This window comes from Netta rufina (genome assembly GCF_964035555.1).
Source record: "Netta rufina genome assembly, chromosome: 1".
In the NCBI taxonomy this organism is placed as follows: domain Eukaryota; kingdom Metazoa; phylum Chordata; class Aves; order Anseriformes; family Anatidae; genus Netta; species Netta rufina.
The window spans coordinates 82,779,175-82,794,720 of NC_140123.1; the positions used below are offsets into that span (position 1 = coordinate 82,779,175).

The 15,546-nt window shown below is 37.3% G+C and overlaps 1 protein-coding gene across 1 annotated transcript in view; it reads left to right on the plus strand.

Annotated features, from left to right (window-relative positions):
* The window catches only part of PHEX (phosphate regulating endopeptidase X-linked), a gene marked incomplete at both ends in the record, with an annotated part of 98,997 nt that extends 83,814 nt beyond the window's left edge, over nt 1-15,183 (plus strand). The window contains 7 exons of the mRNA XM_084306237.1: nt 2,306-2,360; nt 5,606-5,673; nt 6,507-6,637; nt 9,680-9,745; nt 9,866-9,970; nt 11,449-11,525; nt 15,081-15,183. Coding sequence (XP_084162363.1) covers nt 2,306-2,360; nt 5,606-5,673; nt 6,507-6,637; nt 9,680-9,745; nt 9,866-9,970; nt 11,449-11,525; nt 15,081-15,183 — 605 coding nt within the window. The remainder of the gene's footprint in view (nt 1-2,305; nt 2,361-5,605; nt 5,674-6,506; nt 6,638-9,679; nt 9,746-9,865; nt 9,971-11,448; nt 11,526-15,080) is intronic.
* Nucleotides 15,184-15,546: the final 363 nt, after the last annotated feature.

A 15,546-nucleotide genomic window follows, 5' to 3' on the forward strand; every position in this document is an offset into this window, starting at 1 on the left:
TAAGCTTGCTTTGGTGCATTTGAACTACAAAGGTGTTTCACACAGCACAATCAGAAACCACTCCTTAAACAAACTCCATTATTTGGCATGTCTTATCTAAAATGGATCCTGACTTAGAGTAAGATAATTTTCAACCTGTTGAATGGACTCATGGTTGGAGCTTCTTCCCATTCTTTCACATAACATGAGTGGTAACTTTATCTCATGGCTTAACTCACATGTGACTGTTTCAGCACTGTCACATGAAGGTACCTTTAGATTATATTATTTAGGTGGGTGAACCTGAGTGAAACTTTGCACCTAGTTTACTCAAAAAAATGCATGTATACCTCTATCGGAGCACAGACAAGTGCAAATTCACTATTGAAGTGTACACTTAAGCAAAGCAATTTCTGCTCCTTACAAGATCTTGATAGCCTCTCGATGTGCTAGCAGGTACACGGCTGTGTGCCTGAACTTTTGAACTTGGAAGGAAGCATGCAATGTAGTTCAGGGTAGATTTCCAACTCTTAGTACCTTATGGTGCTTAGCACACAAAGTTGATGACAACATATAGCAGTCACAAAATGCATGTGAGCAGGACACTGAAGGTTCAGGTGTCACATGAACCAACCTGCTGGAACATTGCATGCTGTAATGTGGAATGGGGGAGTGCCGTTTACTTACATAAATGTGCCACAGCCCAGTCCTGGGATAATTCTGTTAGCCTCTGTATATTTTGGACCAGGCGCTAATGGATGGAGTTGTTCCTCTCTAAACTTATAAGACTTTTTTTAGGAAGAACTTAGTGTACTAGCAAACAATTTTCAACAGGATGTGCCAGTGAACCATTACTGTGAGATGTTTAAAAACACGCACCATAAACACTCAACACTTTTCTGTGTGTGCTGGGAGGTAAAGAGAATTAGATCAGGAAAGCTTTGTCCTTGACATTGGTACAATTGTGTTTTGTAGCAACAGGAAAGCAGTTGATAACATGCTTGAAAGGACAAAACAGCATCTGCACAAGTAAGAGAAAAAAGTACTCAGAAAATAAGTTTGAAAACCATACTTTTTGTTAAGCTAATTGCAAATAGGTAGTCAAGGCAGCCAGGGTAGAATGGTGAAAAAAAAGCAGTCAGGAGAACATAACACTTGCTATATCATTTGGTGTGAATTACCCTCAGGATATTGTATTTAATGACTTTGGAAGGAAAGCAGAAATTTTGCCTGAAACATTACTGGAAAATCTATGTCAGTGAAAAACTGAAGGTGATCAAAATCGAGTGAATACATTTTTTGTTTGTTTGTTTTGATCTGAGTAGCCGGGTGATTTCTTGCAGTGATCCTTGTAAGGTGAAGCAGAGATTCCTGGGAAAGCAAGTGAATCATCAGTGGACCATTTCCTCTGGGGTAACATTCAAAGTGGATGTAAGCCCATGCTTTGTAAATAAGAATTCTTCATGTGAGGCATCAAATTCTGCATTTGGACCCAGATGAACTACAGTTTTCACCAGCATTTGAAAACTTTGGGTATAAGTGTCTGTTTTATTTGACAACTATTTGGGTTGTTAAACTGTTAACATGGTTTGCTCCATCGTCTTCAGAATCATAGCAGTGAAATTTCATCCATGATTTAGAAATAGACCTGTGACTTTGATGAAGGAACTATTTTGGCTCCTTTGTGTAACGTAGTAGATCACCACTCACTGCAGTGTCTACAATGATAGTGTGTTTTGGCTACTTGTTAGTTTACCAGAAGCAGCCAGGTAATTCCTGTAGCTAGACTGGCTCTACAGCCTGGACTGTCTACAGCTCTCCTCTACTGAAGTGCCTAAGTATGTTCCTTTACCTTTGATTTCACAGACTATAATTGGGTTTACGTTATATCACTTTCATATGTCTTTTGCTGTACTGAAGCTTCACTAAACCAACAATTTCATAATTCTTGTTGGTCTTTGACTGTAAATTCTCTGTTGATCTGTCAACGCATCTGAAAGCAATCAAATAGTTTTCTTCTTTATCATGAGAAATGCTAGCTGTTTATTCATGGGAACAAATGCACAAACACACATATATGCACATATAGCCATGGAGATGTTCTTGCAATGCAGCATCTTGTTTTCATTGGGCTCCTGAAAGAGAGAGATCTCCACTTCTCAAAGATCCTCTCCATCGTATTCTGAAAGTACCACCTGAGGTAAAGCTTGCCTAGCAAAATCTTCTAAAACTAAACAAAAAAGGTGACTGTTGGGCCTTTTGACTTACTTTGCAATTCAGCTATATTGATGTATTGATGCCAATTGTCATTCTTTTGCTATTACAGGATTCCCAGCAGGAGAGCTGCAAAAGCCTTTCTTTTGGGGAACAGAGTATCCTAGGTAGGTACTGCATCAGGGGAACCTCTTACACGTGAAAGCAAGGAATAGAAAGTAACGGTGTTAGTTACATGAAAAATACATACAGGCAAAGAAGAGGGCATAGAGAAAACAGGCTATACTGCTAAAGATAGCCAATAAGTATTTCATAGTAATACTGTCTTGTCACTGTGTAGGGAAAGCTCAACCTTTGGGTTGCCTTGTTTTTCCTTGCTGTGTCCTGATTTTGCAATAGTAAAAAAAAATAAAAATAATAATAATAATAAAAAAAATCTGAAAACTGCTGCTTTGTGTGATAACTTTTCTTACCCTGGGGAGCAGTATGTGTGTTGCTGTTGTCTTAAACTGATGACTGATTTTTCACATGAATTGCTAATTAAGTGCACTTTAGTAGAAGTGGTTCAATGCTATAGTATGCAGATGCAGCAGTGTGCATATGGCAGGTATTAAAAGCAATTGTAAATCAGCTGACCAACACTCCTTCAACAGGAAAGACTGAGAAGCCATCTATTATCTTTTTTTTTTTTTTTTTCTTCTCGTTTTCTGCTAAAATCTAAGATTAACAGTGGGTCTGTTTGTTGAGGTGCATGAGAATACCTCTATGTGCAAGAGTGATTGTCTGAGAAGGCTTACGTGCTACTATAGACAAGGAAGAGTAATTGCGGGTCACAGATATTTAATTTTGAAAGATGACTGCTTCTATGCAGTCCAATATCTTTCTATTTTAAGACAGATTCAGACCAGAAAAAGTCTCTGACACCAGTTTCTGAAAGTTATTTTGTACTTAGAGAAAGTCAATTACAAGTGAAACGTGTCCTTAATAAATATTTGTGAAAAAATAAAATCAAACTTTTAAAACGTTTTTGGTTTGCCATCTTCCAGTCTGGATGTGTCCCTGTAAACAAAAAATTTGGCAGTATGTGTAGAGAGATGCATTCAATTTAGGAACGAATGAATTTGCATTCAAAAAGAATTCTCCCTAGCCACGTGACTTTCTGAGTGGTAACTGGGGATAGAGAAAAGTCCTTTCTGGTTAAGGAGAACTTATTTTCTGCTGTGGTTATTACAGATCATTTTCCAGCTTTACTTGCTGAAGAGGTTTCTCCGTGCCCTGACCTTCTGCCATAGTGATAAAATTATGGTTCTTTCAAAGATTTGTACTTTGCTCATTTCTCTTCTTTAAAGGTTACCTTAGCTTAAATTGGTTTTGCTTGAGTACGTATCAAAATGAAATTTAGTAAACAAATGTAGCTGTTTTATATCAGACAACAGATTGCTTTTGTCCTTGAAATATTCTGGATCTGTTTTCTGTTTGCTTAAAAGAAACAGTACATGGCACTGGAACAGAAAAATCATCAAAAACTCATCAGCACTTGATGAAAAACTGATTTAGCAAATATTTAACATTTAGTGCATATCTAGTGTCCAGTTCCAGCATAACCACTATAAAACAGCTGCATCTATTTGCATAAAGGGAAGTTAAGTTGTCACTTTACATCTCAGTACATGAAATAAAATACCATCCAAATGCCATTATTCATAGTTATGAGTCTTCAGTGCCAGATTTATTGAAATAGAGACATCAGGCTGAGTCAGTAGCTTCCTTGCTGTCCTCAGAGCCTCCCCAGTCCCAGAACATTTCTCTCCAATATGGTACTTGTTGGGCTTGATCTAATCCTCTCCACCTGTGTCTAGCTGTGTCCCAAAAGTGAAGAGCATGAGCAGACCTGGGAGCATTTCTGGCAAAGCTGTTGTTGAGCAGGACAAAATACTGAATGGGGTTCATAGAAGGAAAGGACAAATTTAATCCCAAACTTTCCCCCATATTTTGGAGCTGGGGAAAGACCTGGGTATGCCTGGGAACCAGCCTGTTTTCTCTGCTACCTATCATTAATAAGATGCATTTAGTAATAGGTCTCATTGGTTCTTCTTGAACTCTTTATAGGTTGCATGCTATTCTTTAAAAGATCTTGTGTAACCACTTTTCGTCAGATGTGGAAAACAAGTCTAATATAGTACATTAAGTATGGATAATTATCAATATGTGTTACACAAGATTTGAAATTTGTCACACAAAAGGGTGATATTTTCATTGCAGAAATGTATAATTTTAACCAACATCTTCTAATGAAGGTTTGCAATAGTAGTGGGGAAAAAAAGAAGGAAAATAAAAAGCAATAGGGAAGATTTTATCACATGTAAATTACTTTTCAGGAAAAAAAAAAAAAAAAAAAAAGAAATCCAAAGTGAAGAATTGCCATGGGAGAAGGGGGAATTAAATCATATCATAATTTTTGGGCATGACTGAGATGAGCAATTAGTGTGCTATGGATCATTAGGTCCAGTAATAACATGTTACTTCAAAACACTCAGCCTTTCTCCTGTTTCAATACAATCAGTTGAAAATACTCTCAGCTACTTTGAAATATGGCATCTCAATAACGGAAATAATTAAAATCACAAGGAACTACTTAAAAAATGAAAGATGAATTTAGCAGATAACTTCCCCCACACACACGCACTATACCACTATATCCATTACATTTCATACTGAACCTTTCATCCCTATTTCTCCCAGATGCGTGTTTATTCGGGTATAACAAGGAAAATGTCATTTATTGTCAACCAAGAATACAAAATATTTCTGTCTATTCTGGTTCTCCGGTGCATTTATGTGACTGCAGTTCATGCCCTATCCCTGTGCAGGTGCAAGAAAATTGTCTGACCTTTACTTTGAAAACTGAAAGGAGATCTATTAAATGCTTTGCATTATAGAGTCATTTGAAAGTCTGTTTGTTGCATGCCAGTGAAGAATGATTGGACCTTGCATTACAGAAGCCCACTGCAGCCTTTGATCTATGCTTTTTTCATGACTATAAGAGAATAATACAATCTATAACTTTTTTCTGTTCTTGGTTAAAATATACATAATACAATCAGCTGCAGGAGACATTCTGGAGCTCAGATGATGCTAATAAATGATTTGGTTAAATGAGTGAGCCACAGCAATGCTTTTTGAAATTTTATATTGAAGACTGTTTTTAAACAAGTAAGGATTTAACCTTCAGACTTTCAACAACCTTAAGTCAAAATTGTACCTTACGATTTTTTGTCCCATCCCCCCCCAGCCCCTCCCAATTTTAATAACGATCTCTCTTGAGGTACAAATCTGTTTGATCTTCTGTCTTCTGTTCTTTTGATTTTTTTGTGTAGACACTTTCTGAGAAAACTGCTTCTTTGTGTTACAGGTCACTAAGCTACGGTGCTATAGGAGTAATTGTTGGCCATGAGTTTACTCATGGATTTGATAATAATGGTGAGTGTTTGTCTGTATGTTGATAACTTTTATTTTCCTTACAGTTGACAGATTAGAAAGATGACGTGTGTGTACTTTAGCTCTTTTATTGTTTTTTTCTTAATAATGCTGAATTGCATGAAGAAAATTGAAGTGTGCTGTCTTGTTCAAGGTGTCAAATTCCCTGAAGCTGTTTTCAGTTCTATAATGGGAAGGTAAGAACCTGGCCAAGGAGTTGTGGTCTGGTCTCCATTGCTTAAACTACCAGCCTGGGAAATGGGACATATATATTTTCCTTGTTTATATGAATGTAGTTCTAATGTTCAAGTTTTGCTCCAAGACAGAAAAAAGAAAAAAAAGTAAACTTCAGAAGTTTCTATGACACAGATTTTTTTTTCTTGTCAAGTAATAAATTAGTTGTCACCAGGTTTAAAGAATCAAAGAGATATAGGCTGAGGATGAAAAATACAATTATATTCACAAGAAAGCTTATATCCCTCTTACATTACATAGTTGAATGTGAGCTTTTTACTACTGAGTTGACTGAGGTAAAGATTTTGTCTGTTGATATTAAGCATTTTGTTCACACACTTCCATGAGTACATTTACCTCTAACTTCTGTGGAAGTGCTAGATTCCCAAACTGGAAAATTATGGGTTGTTTGTTTCATTTTGCTATTGTTCTGTTATTGTTTTGTTTTGCTTTTCTTCTGGTCTCTCATTCTTCCTTTCTTCCTTTCTTCCTTTCTTCCTTTCTTCCTTTCTTCCTTTCTTCCTTTCTTCCTTTCTTCCTTCCTTCCTTTCTTTCATTCTTTCATTCTTTCATTTTTTCATTCTTTTTCTTTCTTTCTTAAGGTCGGAAATACGACAAAAATGGAAATTTAGACCCATGGTGGACAACTGGCTCTGAAGAAAAATTTAAAGAGAAGACAAAATGTATGGTTAATCAATACAGCAATTACTACTGGAAGAGAGCTGGCTTACATGTATGTAAAACAGAAGTGATTGAAAGCACTGGTATATTAGGAGTGGTTTTTTTTGTTTGTTTGTTTGTTTTTATTTATCTTTTCATAAATCCCAATATATTGGGATATTAGGCTACCACCTTCATTTCTCACAACAAATCATTTTCTGAAGTGAATAATTGTGATTAAAATTGTCTGCCAGATTTGATTAGTCCAGTCAAATACCAGAACTCATACCCTGGTGACAGGGTTAAACTGCTTCTCCCCATCACATCATATTGGAAACAGAGGAAGAGGATGAAGCCACTCAGCAGGGCTGGTCTAATTACTGAGCATGTTAAACGTCTTCTGAAGATGAGGTCAGTAATGAAATCTGAGCAGCCAATGTTTTTAAAAAGAAGAACATAATAGCATGTTTTATACATTCCTTTAGCAATTATACTTGTTATTTATTACAGCTATAAAAACAGATGCATAAACCCTACTTTATTTCACATTCAACTCTTGCTATTTTTTCCATATGTGCACACAGACCCAATTTGTATCCCAAATGAAGGGACTATGATAGCAGTAGCTCATAGAAAACAACTGAGAAAGAAAGTGCAAGGAAATTTTTTCTGTTTTATTGTCTATCAGAGCTATAGACTTCTCTGAAAATGTGCACTTTATGTAAGTGTCCCAAACAGAGAATAAATAGGATAAATCCCAGGTCTTCAGAAGTCAATAGCTAAAATTCCACTAATGCTGGCCAGGACATGATTTTAATCTTAATGTTCAGGATAAAACACGTACCCAACCCCCTAGTCAATTTCACCACCTCTACTTACCTTTTAGAAGCAGAATTACAATAAATTCTTTGCCTTTCTAGAAGTTGCATTGAATGCTTAGCAATAATTGTAATACTTTCTTCAGGCTGTTTATATTTGTCTCAGAGATAACAAGACCATATTGTAGTCCAATCTGAAGTTCAACAACTCAGATATAAAATAATTCATACAAAGTAATTTGCATATACCAATTCTCAGGCTTGTTCCTGAACATCTATAGGACAAGAACTGTCAATACAAAAACGTCACGTACAGAAGGTCATTAAAACCTTCCCTAAGAAACACAGAGTCATTCTAATGTTCCTGCCAATGGTTCCACTATCCACTTTACTTTCTATGGTGTCTCTTGAAATGGGGTAGATCTGAGTTATCCCCTCCAGTGTAGTTATCACCTTTGAAGCTGGTGGGTGGGCTTATGAAGAGATCCTGTTATCCGCAGCCTTGTAATGTGAGGCTTTTTCCTTCTATTTCTGTGGCATAACCTAAAGCACTATTTAGAGGATAGAAGAATAATCGTAGTATTTTCTGATGTATTTTATCGCTTCTGTATGAAGAGCTATGCATGCAAAGAGCTTTTCCTTCTGCTGTCATTTACATCAATATTCATACATTCTGCAGGTTTTTTTTTTTTTTTTTTTTTTTTTTTACTCCTGTACGAATATTTTACACGGATCAAGAAACCTATTTACTCTTCCTCTTTCTCATTTAGTTTACAATAAAAATATCTACAGAAAAGCAAGGTAATGAAAGAAAAAGTGGATATAGAAATAGCTTCAGAGTGCAGTAATTGCATAAATTCAACTGATCAAATAAAGGGCTTATCGTGGTCTCTGAGCCCTGTCATGACCTGTCTGCACCCACTAGTCTCAGATACCTGACCCAGAGCTTCCTGAGATCAGCAGAAGGACTTCTTCCACTTATTAAAATGACCTGTGGCTCACACACCACTGCAAGCTTACTCTCATTTCATTCTCTAAATCAGTCTACTTCACAAGGTAACCACAAGTAAAATGTGTGAGGATGTAGGCTGGAAAAAAAAAAAAGTTAATACATATGGATGTTCCCTGGTGTCCCAGCAACTTTTCTCCTGACAACCTCCCTCCTATCTCCATCTCTGGCCTTCTGAGGGGAGGAAGGACAGGTAGGAAAGGGTCTGCTCTTTCCTCTACTGCTCCCGTTTCTCCTTGTTACGCCCTTGCCAAGTGTCAAGCAAGATGCCTTGGGTCTGACCTGGGTGCTAATCTACACTGAGTGGTGGGACTGAGTGCATGTGCCTGTGTATCTTCTGAGCCCTTTTACCTTTTCTACCCCATTTTTTCCTTTTATACCAACCTGAAAATAAAGTGGGTCCTGAACCCAGCCCCTTCTATGCTCATCCCCCATGGCACGGGAGAGCATGGCATTGGAAGAATTGTGAGTCAGCATTGATCTTCAGAGCTCAGCTCAAAACTGTGCTATTTACATTGTTCATTTTAGGCACAATAGAGAGTAAAACTGCTTAATTACAAATACTGTCTGGTAGCACTAAGACCGTATTAGCTGGGTGATCGGAGATAATGCTGCACTTGCAGAAATGAGGATTTTTCCATGATGATATTGCACTTTGTAATACCAGAAGACTGGCTTTTTCAGAAAGTTCTGATAGCACTGCTTCTCACAGCATATTCTTGTTTCCATCACTCTTACTCTTGTAATCAATATTGGGGAAAAGCAACATGAATCTCCTTCACAGATATTTTTAGAGCACTGGATATACTATAAATTTCAATTCTGTCTCTGACGGCTAGTTTTAATTATGCTCTTTTATGTTTTGACTTGAAAGTCACTTTAGCATCCCAGGAGTACATAAAGAGTTATGTAGAGAAACAAATATAACCTATCGGATAAAAGTTTATGAAGGGGGCTACTGGATCTCACATGTAACCAGAGAAAAACAATCTTCAGGGGAAAATTATTGATTCTCAGATCAAAGATCAGGGACAGGATTTTTGAGTGCATTTTATCTACTACATTTTGTGCTACAGAGATCTAGGCAAAGAGCCAGGATAACTCATAACAGAGGATTGTTTACTGACAGTTTTCACATTGAAAACCAGTTTTCTTAACCAGAGATACGATGGCTGAAATTGGATGAAGTTGTCCTTGCCTTCCTTTATTTTTTTCCCTGTCCCTTGAAATTGATCAAGAAGGAAGCTCAGAAACAGGTCAAATGACTGAAGTTCTTTCATTCTGCCAGGTGAATGGCAAGCGGACTTTGGCAGAAAACATTGCAGATAATGGAGGTTTGCGAGAGGCTTTCAGAGTAAGTATATGAAAAATATCTGGAATGTGGTATTACTAAAAAAAGAGAGTGAGAAAGAGAAAGATAGTCGTGTTTAGGTTCCATGTCACTGAAAGACACTTTGTATCTGTTTCTTATTAGGCATACCGGAGATGGATTAGAGAAAAGAGAGGAGGAGACGAAGAACCTTTATTGCCAGGCCTTGACTTCACACACAACCAGCTTTTCTTTCTGAGTTATGCCCACGTGAGTAATACAAATATGTTTTGAGTCTCCATCTATTGACCTGCACAAGGTACAGTGCAGAGATGAGGCTGCTTTGTTTCAATAATCTATAGCAACCAAATCCATACTTTTAATGATATAAACAGAGACTTATTTTCACAAGACTATTATTTCTTTTCTCTTTCTTTCTCTTTTTTTTTTTTTTTTTTTTAATTCTATAACCTCTTTCTATGTTAGCATCCCAGTTTTCTGGTGCTTAAAGTGTGCAGAATTTTATGACTATTTTCCACCAGCAGTTTATCCACCACAAACTCTTGTTGCAGATATACCACCACCATTTGTTACTGAGCACATTGTTCAGTGAAACTAAGCAGTGGTGAACAAAATCTTTGCTTATTTTTTTCTTACCTTTGTTTGCTGTACATTGGACACATTGTAGTAAAACTTTGATAGAAGATGCGAGTTTTTGTAAAAACAAGGGAGAATATCAGAAATGATTTATTTGTATAAAAGAACTGGGCAAACTCCCTATACGAGGAGTAAAAGTTGAGCTGTAAATTGCATCAGCCACCTGAAGGCATGAATTATTGAAAATTGAAGAAACAGGACCCAGTGCAACCAATGTTGGTTTTAAACCTACCCTGGCACTTCTCTGCCACAGGTAGTAGTGTACAGACCTATGACCACTTAAGTTTGACAATATTAACTGATGAAAAGATTGAATTTTGGTAGTTTATACTGAAGCACATATATCCTATATGTGGTCTGGCTTAAAGGATTTTGATAGAAAATATTCGATGCAGGGGCTTAGGTAAGGTAAGGACTGACAGATTGAGTTTTTTCATGCAATGGATACAGCATAAGATGGATTACTCAGTTATGCAAATATTCTCTCTACTCTGTTTTGTGGTCAGTTACAATTGGGCCAAGCATTGTATTAGGAATAGTGAATTGGGGAACACTAACGGAAACTTGAAAAATGTTTCATTTCAAAAGAAACTGCCTTTCCAATGTGGAACAAATGTAAGGTAATGCAGCTGCAATTCTAGAGATGGGAAACATCATTATATGTACCTTTTAAACATTACATAGCTTTGAGACCAAGAAATATCCTTGGTAATTATTAAGGTGTGAGATGCTCCAGAATAAGCTGATAAGCTGAAAAGCAAACTACAATTATAGAGTATATTAAAAAAAAAAAAAAAAAAAAAAAAAAAAAAAAAAACTGGTAAAGTGACTATGATTAGATGAAGGGAATGAGTGGGTGGAGAAAAACAGCAGGTGGGGACTGGATCCATTACAGGATTTCAAAAAACAGAATAATATATCAGGAGAACGCTGCAAGCTAGCAAAGGTGAAATCAAATAGGAATTAGTGGTGTCTTTCCATTTTATACATTCTATAAGTAACAAGCATTTTAAGAACTGTGATGTTACATTCTGCTTTAACTTGCAAAGTCATTCCAAATGATGTGCCTATTTTTTTTTATCTTTTATTAGGTAAGATGCAACTCCTTTAGATCAGAATCCGCAAGAGAACAAATATATGCTGGAGCTCACAGCCCTCCTATGTTCAGGTAGTATAAATAATATATTTACTTAGTATACATGCAGAATCATCACTGCAGCAGACAAGAGCAGAAATTTAGCATGTTAAGAGAAATTAAGAAACACAAAATTGGCCTATGGTTTTGGCCTATATTCAAAGTCAAGTGTTTTTACTAGCTTATATTCTGCTGTTACAAATGCTCTTCTGTAAAAATGAGGGACTTGCATCTACCCTCAAAAGTAGTTGAACAAGAACATGCTGTGATTCTTGTGATGTTCTATAATCAAGACCTGAGTATATGAAATGTTTCATCTATCTTTATTTATTTTTTTCCTATGACAATCTAGTTTAGAAAACAATGAGTATTAGGAGGGTCCTTGATTCAAAATCCCTGAATTCATTTAAGCTTTAAAGAGAGTGCCTTGAATTATACTAATAGTGAACAGGTAGAAAAGCAAAGCAAAACATGCCACACAGGTTCCGTTCAAGACTGAACTCTTCAGTTGACCTCCAAGACACAATTCTTAAAGGAGCTGTGGTAGTCCAACCATAACAGCATGTCAACCTCTTTGCCAAAGAGGCCTGTGCCAGGCTCTCATAACCACTGAACATCAAGAAAGAGAGACTGGAAAATGAAGAATGTTTAAAGACTATGTAAGAATTAGGAAGCCAGTGTTTATTTCTCTGTATCTCCACAGAGTCTGCATGACCAAGGGCAATTTGTTTCTTCTGGGATTCATGTCATTTGCATTTACTTCACCAAGAATTGTGTATTCGCCCTCAGTCAGGTTATCTTATGGAGTTTCCTACCACTTTCTATTGACTAAAGAGGAATCTGGGATTTTCCTTGGGTAAATTTAGGATTTATGAGCTCCCTTTGCCTCATATCTATCTCTCTTGATAAAGGAAAAATAGCAACACTGCCTTCACAGGGGAGCTGTGAGGTTGTTTCATGGACCAAAGGGTACGGGTACTCTGACATATTCCCTGGACATAGCCATACCAAAACTGGACATATAAACACAGTATGCATAGCACACCTTCAGGTACTTATAACCAGAATGAGTTAAGAAATAATGGAGCTGGAAAGATTATAGCACAAATTTAATGTAAGCTAACAATGCAGATGAGTATGCCTGGTCTTGGCAGATTTCTGCACTCTGCACTTAAACTTGCAGTAGCATACCTTAGCAATACTTGCCACACCAGCTTGAATAAAACAACTATGATATACAAATTTACATGCCTTTTAACAATTGAAAAATACTTCATGACAATGAAGACTGTAGTATCCAGCTGAGCCTCAGCCTACAGAGTGATATTTTTTATAACTCCTACATGTAAGATTTTGATAAAAACAACCATTTCTTGGCTTTAAAATCCTCAGATTTATTTACCTTTCTCTATATATGAAAACATCACATTGCTACATTTCTATTAGATGGTGCAAAACACAAAATGTGCAGAGAAACATAAGAATAATGCATTCACAAGGAAAAACTCTTATTTAGCTGAAGGAGTCAGGTCATGGAAGATAATTACAGAGAATATTAGATTAATTTTGAGTATAGAAAATATAGACAAATCTTTTTCTTAGTTTTTATGTGAGATAGCCAGAACAATCTTCTGTTTCAGAACTTAAGAGAAATTTTGGTTTGTCTCTTCTTCCATGTTGTATCAACTGGAACAATATGATCTGTTTCCCCCAGCTTTGCTTCATTTATGTCCAAAACCCATTATGATTATAGCAGCAATATAGCTACTTTCCAAAATGACAGTACTTGCTATCCAGATATCCCAAACAGCCTTTCCTAAGTAATTACAAAAAGTAATAGTAATAATAGAATAAAATAAAAACAATAAAAATGAAAACCACACATCTTGCGCATAGGTGTGTGCATCTGAGCTAGTCACCCCCAGTTCTCTTCTCAGTTGAAAAAGAATAGGCATTTTGAATGCATATCTTATCATTCTGTAAATAAATAAGCTAGAAGCTAGATTACTTCAACTCTGCAAGTACGCCTTTCTATTGACAGTCAGAGCCCAGGGTGACCCATTCAGGGGAAGGTGTCTCTGCTGTAGGTCAGTGGTTTGAAACCCAGAAAGCTGATTCTGATTCCACAGTTAACATGGCAATGTCAAACCGTGCATAGAAAAGTCACGTTAATGGATGCATAAAGATCTTTTGCTGACTAGATTCTGGTTATATTTATTTTTTAAATGGCAGATCTTCCATATTAGCATGGGAGTTCACATATTTTGAATGACAGTTTCAAAGTGAACTCCCCAATGAGGCAGGCAGAATGACTGCCAACGTCAGTAGCAATCCAGCATGACCAGCTATTTCTGTTCCAGCACCTGAGTGGGTATTTTTAATGTTTTTACAGTAAAGCTGTATATCTTATTTGAAACCCAACAACATTTCGTAATTCTCCTTACAAAACTGACCTTTAGATATTTTTGCACCAGCTGACTGCAAATTCTCTTACCCACAGAAAGTCTAATCAATGTAATAAGAATGTTTTCTACCACGCTGAGCTATGCTGAGAAGCTGATTGCCTACAATGGAGAAAAATGTCTTCCCACTGCATAAGAAGGAGAGCAGAAAGGCACACAATTAATATCTCAGTAGATACTTTTCTGCTTCTAACTCAGGCTGCTGTTTACCTTAATACCATTTCAAATTTCAGGTTAGTAAACTCCAATGAGCTTAAAAGCACAGGAAAAATCTGCAAACAACACAATTCCAATCTAGCAATGGTAAAATAATCATTTCTGACAGCATGAAATAATACAGATATGGAAGAAGAAACACAAAGAGCTCTTCCTGTATGCCTGAAGGTGCTGGTCTAGGATTCAGGCACATTGTCTAGCTTGTGTGAGGAGAAGTGCTCTTTCACTGTCATGCCATATGGGGTGGAAACAAGAGAGCCTGGTTGCTGGTCAGATCAGAAGCTCCAGAAAATGGATTTCCAAAATATCAGAAGGCCTAGGAGGCCCAGGGTTGAGCTAGCTGATAAGAGAGGCTCTGTCTACCACCCTAGCTTCAGGCTGCAAAGTCTTGGGGAGATGGCTTGTGTGTGTGTGTGTGTGGGGGGGGGGGGGGGGAGGGGGGTTAGGGAGTGTTGTTACAAGCTGGCTGGCATGAGCCAAATTGAACCACTTCCAGCACAACCCCCATGTGTGCTTACACACTGCTGTGTGCTGGGCTGCAGCAGTTTGGCAGCTGCTGGAAGAAGGGTTCCACCACACAAGTCTACTGCTGATCTCCCCCCACCTTTCCTGCCAAGGCTCAGATTGGAAAATCATTCTAAATGACATGGGACCTGCCAAAAAAGCAATTGTTTTTGGTAGAGTTTCTAGCAAAGTAAGATATTTCTCAAAGCACTGAATGAAACAAGATTGTCTTTACATTAGCTTTAAATGGGAGTGCTTCTCCTGAACCTTTTCTTTTTATTTCTGGAGAAATGAAAAGGGAAGCCTGAAAATTCAACCTGAAGTGAATATGTTGAAACACTCACAGGTCCACGATGTTTAATAGAAGATAACCTGCCTGCTGAGAATTTTTCTTTTCTCTTTGCAGAGTTATTGGTGCCATGAGCAACTTTGAAGAGTTCCGTAAAGCTTTCAGCTGCCCAGTAAATACGAATATGAACCGAGGGGCAGAATCCTGCCGGCTGTGGTAGACATCCTATCCAGGTCTTGTCAACAGGGGTCTGCAATGTGAACTGCTGCATCTGAGCTCATGCCCACCACTAGAGTTTCAGAATAATGTTCTGCAATCTGGAGAGGTGTTACTTCAAACGCATCCATATGGATGAACTATATGGACACTCCTTTTATCTATAAAACTCCTCCTGTTCATCTGCAGTTGCATTGCCATTGATGGATAATTGCCATTATCAATTCTAATTCCTGATTTATATATGAGCAAGAGGTAAATGCTAAAATCCAGTTTTAATCTATTGCTCTGCAGGGGTGCTATGCAGAATGTTCCCATACAAAATTTGTTCTTTTTGGATGAAGAAATTCATGAGACCTGCTATAAA